We start from the raw sequence: 13,860 nt of genomic DNA, 5'->3' as shown, positions 1-13,860 counted from the left end.
ATTCTTCCTGATCAGAATTTTCCCTGGAGTCAAGACCACCCATTTGTCTTAGTGCCATCTTTCTTAATTCGCTTCTTTTTCACTTCCTCTCTGAAATTCAAGCTTCAGTCTATCCAATGCTATTGCTGTTTCTCGGTTTCCTGTTGAAGCTTCAGTTTTTTAATTTCTTGTTGCTGCTCAAGTTTTTTCGTTTCTTTTTCAGCCTCAAGTTGTTTCATTTATAACTGAATTCTAGACAATTCAATGCATCACCCTCTGACTTGCTTTCTTCTTGTTCCTCTTCTAATTTTAAATTTTGGGCTATTTTGTCCATTATCTCTGCTTTTTTAGCACCTGATTTCAATTCTAGCTCCAATTGTGCTACCAACTCTTTCAATTTAACCTTAGTAAAAGTTGTCAAGTCACTGAGGGACACATTCTCCTTTCCCAGAAAATCTCCTGCAACTGCTAATGCCATTCAGGTGATATAGCCTTTACCCTATTATACAAGAAACCTGGTTCTTTTATTTTTTCTCTTTCAAATTATTACTCTCCTTACAATTAACATAATTAGCAATGGAAATGATCCCAGATGAGCCTTCAATTAATATATTACAACCAAGGTGGGAGTAATGCACTGTTAATTCAGTCCCACTATTCCACAACGGACAGCATATTTGTAAAGTTTCCCACCTACTGGAAAAATAGCCAAATTTAACATTTTATTTATCCCCCAGAATAAAGTATGCCAAACCAGGTTTCTTTAAACAAAAAGAAAATTAACTATTTATTCATAAACCAAATTTTAAAAGGACAATGAAATAAATCTATACACCTGAAAACATTTTATAACATTCTTCCTCTCGCACACATGCATACATTCAAAAATCGGTTAACCGGGGAAAATAAAGGTGTTTGAGTTGCAACGGTTTCTTAGGAATAATAAAATTGGTTGTCAAAATCTGGTAGGATATTTCCGGGTTGGTGAGGTGTCCCACAGTCGAATAGTCAGATGCCACTCGATGTTTCTTCAGGCAAGTTTAATGAACAGTCTGATGGGCAGGCGTTCAAGGCAATTCATCTGCAGCACGCGTCACACAGATCTTTCAGCAAAGGATGTAGCAACAGGTCCACTTACATTTTAAAGTAGCAGTCTAACAGTAGAACCTTTCTTGAGATTTCAGGATCTCCCAAAAACAACACAAGAGTAACAGGAATCATTCTTGCGGCAGGGATTCTTGGGACTGGAGGCAGTAGAAATCCGTTACCTTTAAAATGCAGGGGCTTTCTCTCTGCAAAGCAGTGTTCTTCCATAGAATGTAGCAACTCTTTTCCTGGGTTTTTTCCTTCTCCAGACAGAACACAGTCACACCTCAAATGTAGGAATTCTTTCTATGTGATACAAAGCTTCTTTTGCAGAAAGAGGAGGTCTTTTCCTCTGGTCTACAAACACAGATCCCAGCCAGCTCATTGCTAGCTGCTCCCAGCTCCCTGGTTGTTTCACACAGCAAAACTGAAACTAAGAGCTTTCAACAACCAGTCACAAGACAGTCATAAATCTCCCTGTTGCTTGGATACAAGTTTTATAGCTTGCACACTTCAAACACCAAGTGTCAGCATTCAGTGTTCACAGAAAGTCCTTTTTACTCAGTCTTTTAAAAAAGACACAGAACTCTCTGCTTTCAAAAAAAATCTCGTGACAACTATAATACTGAGCCTAATAGACAAATCAACAAGGTATGAATTCCAAAACCCTCATCTGTATTAGCTAGTCATAGGCAGGGTACTGCAGTTGTCTTCAACTTCTGATCATAATCCAAATCATATCCATTAGGAGGGCAGGTTGTGGTATAACTCTCATTGGAGAAAAGACTACAGTCTATCTAGTTCTTTTACCATCCTAGGGTAACTGAAAAGGGAGGAGAGATGCTAGGCAAAGGCAGTACTTGAAACATCTTCAGTGTAATTAAAAGTTGCTCCAAAGGGAAGATTTTAAAATGCGGCCAAGAGGGTCATTAGAGAGACAAAGTGGGATCATTCATCCAGAAGGATGTGCAAGGTCGCAGACCTGAAATGTTAACTTTGTTTCTCTCTCCACAGACAATACCAGACCCGAGTACTTCCAGCATTTTCGGCATTTATTATAGCACTTTCATCAGAGCAAAACATTCCAAGTCACTTCACAGGAGTGTTATCAAACAAAATCTGATACCAAGCTATGCCAGGTGATATTAGGGCAGATGACCAAAAGCTTGCTCAAAGAGGCAGGTTTTAAGGAGCATTGCAAAGGAGTAGAGGTTTAGGGCTGGATTTCCAGATTTAGATCCTTGACAGCTGAAGGCACAGCACCAATGGTGGAGCAATGAAAGTCGGAAACAAAAACAAGAAATGCTGGAATCACTCAGCAGGTCTGGCAGCATCTGTGGAAAGAGAAGCAGAGTTAACGTTTCGGGTCAGTGACCCTTCTTCGGAGGAGAAGTGACCGAAGGGTCACTGACCCAAAACGTTAACTCTGCTTCTCTTTCCACAGATGCTGCCAGACCTGCTGAGTGATTCCAGCATTTCTTGTTTTTGTTTCAGATTTCCAGCATCCGCAGTATTTTGCTTTTATTTTAATGAAATTCGGAGTTGTGCAGGAGACCAGAATTGCAGGTGTGCAGATCAATGAGTTAATATGTGATCCAACAGGCCACGTTAAGGACCCAGGTGTACAGAAAGGAGCCTTTAGTGGAACCTTCATTGGCAGGAGGTGCACCAATTATTGAGTGACCTAGCTGATGGGAAGACTGCTACTGAATTTACTCCTTTAGCAGTAGAGGTTTTGGTGAACAGAGCCAGGAGCTACTAATTTAGCGTGGAGCTGCCTTTCTGAGGCTGGTGAATAGGATTCTGTTTGAGGCTGATACCATACTGAGGTATCCCAGTTGAGGAATGTCACCGATGGCAGCACCTATTAGGTGGTTCTTTGGGTCATTGTGATAAGTATATTGGATACAAGTGCAGTAATCAGAAAGGAACAGGTGACTCCATTCTCATGAAGTATTCTTGAATGAATGAGTCCTGGGAATGGACAATTCCAGCCTAGCCTTGAGCATGCCACTGTGAATATCCAATTAACTATGTCTTGAAAATTAATGTGGGTCTCACCAGACAGAAGTTTATTCCTTTTGTTAATAGTCATATTTATACACAAAGTACTGTTTGATTTGCAGTAGTGATCGTCTCTATCAATCAGAAAACTGCAAGAGACATTGTTTGATTTGATCAGAATTCCCAGTCATGGAATTGGAAGCAAAGCTTTGAGATGCTACAAGAGGGTTTCCTCTAAACAGTCCAGTGATTTGAACAGATTGTAAAACTACAGCAATCTACATTGGTGCAGAATGAGATGGAAAAACAAATTATTGAGAGATTTGTCATAAAGGGCACAGACTGTAGTAAATAAATAAAAGTCCTCACTAAAGGTAATTAGCCCATTATTTTCATTTGTATTTGCATTATGCAAATACTATTAATGTTTGTGGTTTCATTTTACTATTTGTTTCTAAATTAAGTCTGTAACCCTCTGGTGTATGGTCATATTTGCTGTTCATGGAAAATAGCACAGCACAACACAAGGCAATGGTGTATGCAGCAAGTAGATTTGGGAATGGTTAGTTGAGTACACACCTCAACGAGGGCAGAATATAGAAAAGGTTCAGCCTCCGGATCACAAGGAACAATGGTCCACTTATGGGAACTTTTGAAAGAACATCAGGACATCGTTGTATCATGAAGCAAGTTTCTGCAGTGAACCAGATCCATTTCATATCCATGAAGGAGAATGACCCTGTTTTTAAGCCAGATGTCTTAAGTGTTCTCCAGCTTTCCCTCGCCACAGTTCTTGAATGTGCCAGAACACTAATGTCAAGGCCATATTTTGCATTCTGGCCAACCATCCTTCAGGCTTTGCAAGTTGTGTTTTTTTAAAAAATTCATTCATGGAACTTGGGCAGCGTTGGCAAGGCCAGCATTTGTTGCCCATCCCTAATTGCCCAGAGAAGATGGTGGTGAGCTGCCTTCTTGAATTACTGCAGTCCATGTGGTAGAGGTACATAAACAGGGCTGCTAGATAGGGAGTTCCAGGATTTTGACCAGTGGCGATAAAGTAACAGGGATATATTTCCAAGTTGTCATGGTGTGCAATTTGGAAGGAAACTTGCAAACATTCCAATGTATATGCTGCCTTTGTTTTTCTAGGTGGTAAGGGTCACTGGTTTGGAAGGTGCTGCAGTGCATCTTGTAGATGGTACACACTGCTGTCACTGTGCACTGGTGGTGGAGGGGGTGCCAATCAAGTGGGCTGCTTCATCCTGAATGGTATTGAGCTTCTCAAGAGTTGTTGCAGTAGCACTCATCCAGGCAAGTCACACTCCTGACTTGTATGCGGTGGAAAGTCAGGTGGTGAATTACCACTGAATCCCCAGCCTCTGTGACTTCTCCTGGAGCCATAATATTTATGTGACTGGTTCAGTTAAGTTTCTAGTCAATGGTGACCTCCAGGATGTTGATGGAGGAGAATTCAGTGATGGTAATGCTGCTCAATGTTAAAGGGGGGGGGGGGGGGGGGTGCGGGGTATTGGTTAGATTCACTGTTGTTGGAGATGATCATTGCCTGGCACTCATGTGCCACGAATGTTACTTGCCACATATCAGCACAAGCTTGAATGTTGCTACATGCAAGCACTGGCTGCTTTATTATCTGAGGAGTTATGAATGGTACTGAACATTGTGCAATCAGCGAACATCCCCACTGATGGAGAGGAGGTCTTTGATGAAGCAGGTGAAGATGGTTGGGCCTAGGACACTAACTTGATGTCCTGGGGCTGGGACAATTGGCCTCCAACAACCACAACCATCTTCCTTTGTGCTAGCTATGACTCCAACCAGTGGAGAGTTCGCATCCCGCCTCCCCTGCCCCCAATTCCCATTGACCTCAGTTTTACTCGGGCTCCTTAACGCTACACTCAGTCAAATGTTGCATTGATGTCTAGGGCAATCACTCTCACTTCTGGAATTCAGCTCTTTAGTCCACGTTTTGACCAGGGCTGTAAGAGATCTGGAGCTGAATGTTCCAGAAGGACCCCAAACTAGGCACTGAGCATTACTGGGTAAGTGCTACTTGATAGTATTGTTGATGACACCTTCCATTACTTTGCTAATGTAATTAGGCTGGTGGGGCAGTAATTGGACAGGACATACCTGGGCAATCTTCCACATTGTTCGGTAGATGCCATAGCTGTACTGGAGCAGCTTGGCTGGAGACACAGCTAGTTTGGAAGCCAAAGTCATGGTCCATAGTGTTTGCTGTATCCAGTACACTCAACTGTTTCTTAATATCATGTACAGTGAATCAAATTGGCTGAAGACTGACATCGGAGAAGGTGGGGATCTCAGGAGGAGGTAGAGATGGATCATCCACTTGGTACTTCTGGCTGAAGATGGTTACAAACACTTCAGCCCTGACTTTTACACTCTCATGCTGGGCTCTGCCATCATTGAGGATGGGGCTGTTCATGGAGCCTCCTCCTCCCGTTAGTTGTTTCAATTGTCCATCATCATTCACAACTGGATGTGACAGAACTGTAGAGCTTTGATCTGATCTGTTGGTCGTTGGTTTGCTTCACCTTTTACAGCATGCTGTTTCCATTGTTTAGCATGCATGTAGTCCTGTTTTGTAGCTTCACTAGGCTGGTGCCTTATTTTTAGTTATGCTTGGTGCTGCTCCTGGCATACTCTCATGTACTCCTCATTGAACCAGAGTTGATCCACTGGTTTGACGACAATGATAAGAGTAAGGGATATGCCGGGCCATGAGGTTACAGATTGTGATGGAGTACAATTCTGCTGCTGTTGATAGCTCATAGCACCTCATGGATGCTCAGTTTTGATAGATCTGTTCTGAATCCATCCCATTTAGGTGTTTTTCAATTAGACACCATCTGAGCTAGGAAGGTACTGCAGCACATTTTAAAGCAATGGGGATTTATGGTATGTAGGTGCCAGCAAGGTCCCACAACCTGCAATGAGATCAATGGCTACATAATTTGTTTTCATGGTCTGGTCTCAGAAATAATGTTGCCTAGGATAACATGAGAATTCCTCTGTTGTTCTTCATCAAAGTGTCATCAGATCTTCTACATCCACCCAAGAGGGCAGACAGAAACAAAAGGTCTTATCCCAATGACAGCATTTGACTGACTTCCTCAGTCCTGCAGTGGAGCATCAGTCTGGATTATGTGCTCATGGACTGACAACCTTCTGCCTCAGGTGAGAGTGCTATCACCAACCCAAGACGGATATCCAACATTCACTGCTGAATTTGCTTGTTTGAGACAACTAATCTGGAGTATTTTAATACAAACAAGTCAAAAGGGATTCTTGTAAGGTTATGGCACATATCCTATGATAAGCAATACAAGTCACTGGGGAGATAATCACACTCTACTGTTTTGCCATAGGTTTTGTACTGCAGATCAACAGACCATTGGGCTGGGCAAGAACACAACTTTACTCAAGTTGGGGTATATTTACTATGAACTCCTGCAATATGCAGAACATGGGATAAGAAAAGTGAAGCCTACCTGTATATATGGATGGACAACTTTGCTTTATAAAGGTGCGAGCTCTTCTCCTGTAGTGGGATGAATAGTTCTTAGAGTCAAGCAGTATCATTTTGTGCCAAACGATTACATGTTTAAGATTCTAGCTTAAGTTTACACAGCATTTTGAATATTGATTTGTGGGTGCAGAAACCTCCAGGTCTGCTGAGTTTAGACAATTTTTCTGCTGCGAGAATGTTTAATTCCATTATAGAAACCACATATCTAACTGAAGTAAAGGTACACAGAGGAAAGCTATAGATATCAAATAAAAATGTGGTATCCCTCTTATATAAAGGTACCACCCAGCGTGGTAGAGTGGGGCAGGGCCGAAAGAGAAGAATGCAGGAGGGGTTTCAAGAGAATAAAATGCAGCTCTCTCCCCCTCCCTCTGTGTCTATCCCAATCCCCCTCCCTCTCTGTCTGTCTATCCCTCTCTCCTCCCTCCTCTTCTCCCTTCCCCCCACCCCGTCTATCTCTTCCCCACCCCACTCCTTGTCTGCGTCTATCCCTCTCTCCTCCACCCCCTTTCTCCCTCTATTCCCTAGGCCGGTGTTGGTATAAAGGGCTGACTGACTCACTCTTCCCCCCCACCCCATGCTCCCTCAGCACACTTCCCCGTGCTTCTGACTGTGCGCTGGCTCGCTTCTGCTCTCCCCTCGGCCTCTCTCTCCCTCTTCCCCGCAGCAACCATTCCCATTCATTCGCTCACTCCCTGACCGCCCAAAAACAATGGCACGCCTGTGCCATTAACCACCAATCAGTACTAACCCCACCCGGGCAGTCTGCTGTCAGTCACACAGGATTGGCGGGCTGGATAGAAACCTTTGGCAGACCAGAATCTGGCCTGCGGGCCGTATGTTGGACGACTGTGCTATACAGCATGTTGGGGGGGAGCTGGCTATCAACTTTTTTTTTTATAAAAGGACACAGACACAGTTGAACTTACCAGGTAAGTATGAATTCAGTTCGCATTTCCCAGCTTTCCATAGTTAAATACTTGTGCCTCACAGCACAGTTCATGTAAAACTTTATTATGAATACTGTACTCCAAATGGCAGATTGTACTGTGAACATTTAGTGAAATCATGTCCTGTTATTCACAGTAAAATGGTTTTTAATATACAATTGATTACAGATTGGTAGTAATGTCATAATATATTGTTTATCTATATACATATAGCTTAATATTTCACATACATTTTATTTCATCAACAAAGCATAGGCAAACTATTTACAAATCAGACCAACTGCACAGCAGCACTCCCCTTTCTACAATGTGTAAACTCCACATTCTCTGCAGGCCACACACTCAGTTACTGTATGTAGTGTTGCTCAGAGAACTTCTCCTTCATGACTGCCACACGCTGGGACTATGTTCTAGCAGCAGCTGGCAGGTCTCAGCAGCTGTGCTTAGACTGGTTTGGTATTCCAAAACCCATCTTTTCATCGGCCATGGATGTGTAATTTAGCAAATGTCACCGGATGACTCAAGCCAGTGATGGTATTCTTCAGGTAGTGTCCCAAATGGACAAGTGTGATTCAATATTTGTTTTGTTGGGCTGAAAATGAAAAAGCAAGAACTCCTCCAAGTCAGTGTCTTGCAACAAAAACATTGGGGTGCTGAAATGTCAAAGTACAATTGGTATAATTATCAAATCACAGTGGGTTGTATAAATGTGTGACTGCACAGTCCAACATCCCCAAAATACCCTCCAACCCCACTCACCCCCCCACGGTGCTGGGCATCTCAGCACACAGCAACTAGCGTATGGAAGGACTCAAGGTGGCTGCTTAGAGATTTTTTTCGGGGGGGGGGAAGAAAGAGAACAAAAAGTGGAACAGCATCTCAAAAACAGGTGACTCACATTGTTAAAAAAACGATTTGACTTTTTAAAAAAAAACTAAAATGATGGGCTTGTGTCATTTGATGAATCTGCACGGATAGAAACTACACAAAGTATTGTGCAAGAATGGGCTAAACCCTGATGCTCTGTTTTAATGGAGGGGTCTGCGTACAAAGTCTGGATGTGTGTTGTGAGGTAGGAGAGAAACAAGCCCTTAAAACTACAATACATAATGTTTAGCTGACTTCCACATAGGAGCAGTAGCTCAGTGCCCTTTTCGCTACTCCTTCAACGGTATCAAATCTGAATACTCAACAGCATCAAAAAGAGAGAATTGTTCAGCTTGAGGCAATTTGCATTTAATAGCACTGCACCACGCTCGGTGGAGCTCATCATGGTTGTGCCCATGTGAACGAATACAGTACACAGCCCACTTTACAAGGGTGGGGGTGTTTACTTAAATGCGATAGACTACAGCTGCAGTCATTACACAGTAATTCAAACCAACCGCCTTTCATTTAAAAAGAGCTGATATATGCGTTAATCACCACCTTCCTGGTCAGTTTTGGCACACTATGGTACTGTAAGGGGTTGGGGGGGGGGGGGTGGGGGCAGGGTGTGGGGAGTTGAAATTTAATTCAGCTATAATACATGTATGCTACAGAAGACTATGAAAAAAGGCAGTGTTCACTGCTTATTGCTGCAATACTTGGTTTCAACAGTGGGAAGCCCCTTATGGTCAAGAATGATATTTTTATAGCAAAATATTGTTGAATATTCATGTAAATTTATTTGGAAAATACTGAATGGCCATCCAGTCTGTTGGAGTCTGTAACAGAATGCTGGGATACAGGCTCCATTGCATCTGCTGTGCTAATTGGACGTCAGGTGTAGATGACACCAGTACTGACAGAGGCCAGCGAGCTGGCTGCCTGGCCAGTACTGTAGCGGTAGCAGGTGGGGGTGGGGGGTGGGGGGAGGGGGTAGATGGGGGAGGGAATACGCACCGATAAACAGATAAATTTGGTGTATTTCTAGAAAATGTGCATAAAACTTAAAAGGTGGGCATTTCATTGCAACCCTTGTGCAAAATCTTCAGAGAATAAACTGCAAGGACCAGCACAATTTTCAGGCTTGAAACAAAAGATTCAAATATATTTTAAAAAATGGATGAAATATGCTCCTTTTATTAACACAGGGCATCTTCACCATTCTACTTCCCATCAGTGTCATTTAAAGGGTCAACTTTTCAATTTGCCTGAACTTGGATTAGATGAGAGGACATCAGCTTCTCTCTCTCAAGCTCACAGCTACAATTTAGGTTACAGCAGAACTCACTGGTGTACTAGGTTAATCTTTAACAGAAATCCCAGTATTGAATATTAAATCAGTCAAATTATACCACACCCACTTCAGTTGCTGTAATTTGCAAATATATTGGGCCCAATCTTTGTATAATTTTATTTTGGTGCAAAAATGTCAGCAAGGACCCACAGAAATAGTATACTTTATTAAATCAGAGCGTGTGTGTACAGAAGTTGTTTGGTTGAATAGTGGAGTTTGAGGATGGTTTGTTGTAAAATACTGAGGGGATGCTCAACTGAATGGAGCCAAAAGCAGCTCAAGATGAATGAATCTAGGCATTTGGTGAACATTTTTTTTTTAGAAAAGGTCTTTCATCTGATCTTGGCATCAAAAAGATACAACCTGTTTAAAAAAGATGACTGAATACATCTCATGCTTTGATTTGTGCCCAATACCCAATTTGGTTAAGGCTGTATTTTGTGTACACTCACTGCTGATGAGGCATAGATCAGGTCAAATGACTGGAACCGTACCAACAGGAGTGTGAGCTGCACGATTGTGCTGCCTGACCCATGCTGAACAAGTTCCCTTTAGCTGATTGTGGCAGCCCAAGTGTTCAGTCAAGGCTTTGCCAATAAGGAGGAGCCTGAGACAATTCCATTCCAAACTCCAATGAATCTGGATTTCTGATCTAAACCTAAACTAGACCCATCTACTTAAACTAATGGATAACCTGAAAATATCATGCCACAGTCCCCCATAAATCTGATTTTAGGGTTGTTCAGTTTAATACTGTTCAATATAAATCAATACTGGTCTGTTATTCTTACAAACTTCTAATGTTATTGCGTACATTGTTTGACACTGTATCCTCAACTTGGATTTTTTTCAAAAATATTCATCCATTTTAATCCAATATTGGGGAAAGACACCCACAGTCAAGTTAAAAGGTAAATTCCAACAGTTTTCCAATAGTTCACCCAGACTGTCTGTGTGCTGAGTGGGAGAATAGAATCCAATATTTCACTTGACGGAAGGTACCGGATCAAGTTAAATGAAGGTCTCTGATTTTTAAAAGTGGCAATGTGCTGTCACCTCAAAAAGAGTCTCAAGGACCTCCATACACCATCAGAAGGGTTTACATTTCCCAATTCTATATCACAAAGTGTCAACAGCTGTTGCATTGCAGGTTTCAGTACATATAAACCCAAGAATTTCAAACAAAATGAGGGATTAAAATACACAATACAGAGTTTGTGCTGGAAATGAGTGATTCAAAGAGAGTTGGGGAAAATCTCTATCAACATCAATTGTATTACAAAGCTAAACTCTCACATATATATTATATATATATAATATATACACACTTTTTTTTATAAAACAAAAGGGATGCAGATAATTCAGTGTACCTCAACACACCTTATGAACTGGTATAAAAACTGCCTCGATACCATCTTCATTTGATTTGGGAGGATAGAGGAGGTGCCATTATTTGCATACTGTCCCATCACCACATGCACAGATATATGCAATGATGGAATGTTTACTGAACTCTATCAAAAATGGTTACACCATGAAATAAATGTCACTAGTTGCTTTTATAAATTTAAATCCAGCCCTCAATAAAATCTTTGCTGGAGACAACTTGTGTCATTTCCTTCCCCACCACCAAGACTTCCCTTCTGTGACAAGGAAGGGACAGACATCACCACTGCTTCTGAAAATATTTCAGTGGCTTGGCAAAAATGCTCCTTTAGTGTAGTGATCTGACTGGACTGCTTTCCCCTTGAAGGTTGTAGAGGATGACTTGTTACTGGAGCAATCTGCTTGGCTGCTGCAGGACAAGATTAATCTGTGGGGAGCTCGTGGTCAGCTGGATCCATGACTGGAACCTGTTCAGCAATAAGGGTCTCCACTGGCTCGACTACTGCCTCATTTCACATTTTCAACTCCTTTCTCCCTTCATCGCTAAATGGGACTAACTATAGCTGACTTTGATTCCTTTGAGATCTGCTTTCAGTTACAGAGTGTCTTGGGGCTTTTAATGGGAACATTTAGCTTTTGGGAATAAGCAAAAGGTCTCTGGTATTCTAACTGGATCTAATGCCAAGATTTACATCAACACAACTCACCATACTGAACTAGACTGTTCAATTCTCAAAACTTATCACATACAGTTCTGAACAAACACTGGGCTCAAAACTTCTACTGACCCAAGTTTTTAAAGAATTATACTCCTAGAGGCACCAACATGGGTAAGAGTGTCTAAACCCAGTCTACAACCTGCTTTCAATGTGTGGGTACAGTCAAGGAAAGTAAAAGATGGATGCTGTGTCCTCAAGTTTGAAGTAGCACATTAATAGACCCTTTGGAATACTGGCAGAACTGACTATACAAGTTGGGACTTATTTGGGGCTTGTTAATAACTCACTTGGCCAAATTGTTCCCATCCCCACCCACTGTGTACTATAGGCATTCACTAATATCCACCCTCAGCAGTTCTTTTCAGAAGCCCAGATTAAAAACTACAGTAACTACAGGTACAAAAATTACAATGAAACAAACAGCAATAATGAGGAAAAAAAATAAGGGTGGGGGGTGGCGTGCGAGAAGGAAGGTTATAACCACAGCTTTATCCAGGGTTCCAAATTAAGCCATGCTTTCTGTTACCTCCTTCCACTTTACCTGAAGTACAGGCTTCAGTTTTTCCAAAGGCACTTAATATCCACAAACAGCACAGACATTTGCAATGGAGCTGGCTCCTGTGTTACTGTGATCCACACAGAAATCAGGACATAAAATGAAATATTAAAAACCGGAAATAATCATGTCACGCAGACACTACCAATGTGAACTGGTTCCTACCGGGTGAGGCCGGTTTGTGGTATGAAAAGATGCATCATAGGCGGCTAGAGATTTGTAACTTTGTCAGTTCATCCATTTCTTCTGGATCCTCGTCGCCCACTTTGCCATCTGCCTCCTTGACCTGCTCTTTCTTGACCTTCTGATGTGCAGAATGCGAGTCTTTACTCTCAGTGTTATCTAAGTACTGACCAGACCTGTCCAAGATTTGCAGAGAAGGCACAAGGTTGGCAAGTTCATCTGTAGGCGAGCGCCCAATACTTCCGTCCACTTGCACTCGGATGTCTGGGGACACGGAGTGCTGGTGAGATGGGATGATCCCACTGTTTGTGCTTTTTGGGTACAGGTATGTTTTCATCTGACCTTTGCCCTTAACATTGACCGTCCCTCTGTAATCAAAGTCATAACCCATCTCGCTCAATATTCGATAGCTCTCTTCACTCACCTGGATCCTACATTCCACTCCTGTAGTGTCCATCCTACTAGCAATGTTGACAGTGTCACCCCATATGTCATACAGTAGCTTCGTAGTGCCGATAACTCCTGCAGTGAGGGGCCCATGGTTGAAACCAATCCTTAATTTAAAGTTGAACCACAGCATGTCCTTGTTGAACTCATCCACGACCCTCATCATTTCTTTGGCAAATTCGAAAAGTGTTTGCAAGTGACTGTGCGGATGGTTGCTATCACGTCGTTGCGATGGATTCAACCCAGAAGCTGCCATGTAAGTAGCTCCAATGGTTTTAATCTTTTCAATATTGCTGTTGTATTGGGGCATGCTCAATAATTCATCAAAATCACCAATCAGTTCATTCAACACCCGGTAGCACTCCTTCCCCCCTTCATAGTTCTCCTCGTAAAACTCGCTGAAATTGACAATGCTGGCAAAAATAACTCCAACATCTTCGTGGTTTTTGGAGTAATGGGGAGTCACCTTGAGCTGATCGGCCACGTGGGCTGGGATGATGTTATGAAGGAGCCAGTCTGCTTGGTCCTTCATGCTCTGTATTTTGTGCCGATGAAGATCTGCCTCCACGTTGCCATGGTAATTGAGACGGTAACTAACCTCAAACTCCCGATTCAGGAACCAGACGAGCAGAAGCAACAGGACAATATCCAGAATCACTTCCTGTCTGATCAGCTCCAGATTCTTTGAACTCCAACCTGAGATTGAAATATTGCACCCAACTTCTCTGCTTGGGGTTTTTTTTTTGCGGGGGGGGGGG

General features: G+C 42.3%; 1 protein-coding gene across 5 annotated transcripts in view; it reads right to left on the bottom strand.

The window, feature by feature from the left end:
• LOC137383558 (adenylate cyclase type 9-like) overlaps positions 1 to 13,860 on the bottom strand; it is a 200,734-nt gene that overhangs the window by 12,874 nt on the left and 174,000 nt on the right. Inside the window, exons 10-11 of one of the 5 annotated variants that reach the window (XM_068056663.1) lie at positions 12,638 to 13,830; positions 8,095 to 8,182 (exon numbers count right to left, since the gene is read on the bottom strand). In XM_068056663.1, coding sequence (XP_067912764.1) covers positions 12,672 to 13,830 — 1,159 coding nt within the window. In that variant the 3' untranslated portion in view covers positions 8,095 to 8,182; positions 12,638 to 12,671. Of the gene's footprint in view, positions 1 to 7,634; positions 13,831 to 13,860 lie in introns of those variants that run through there. The other 4 variants (XM_068056664.1, XM_068056666.1, XM_068056662.1 and 1 more) reach the window with 4 other exon arrangements.

Source organism: Heterodontus francisci, chromosome 24 (genome assembly GCF_036365525.1).
Source record: "Heterodontus francisci isolate sHetFra1 chromosome 24, sHetFra1.hap1, whole genome shotgun sequence".
In the NCBI taxonomy this organism is placed as follows: Eukaryota; Metazoa; Chordata; class Chondrichthyes; order Heterodontiformes; family Heterodontidae; genus Heterodontus; species Heterodontus francisci.
Note: the sequence above shows the minus strand (reverse complement) of the source record. Positions and strands in the feature narration are given on the sequence as shown.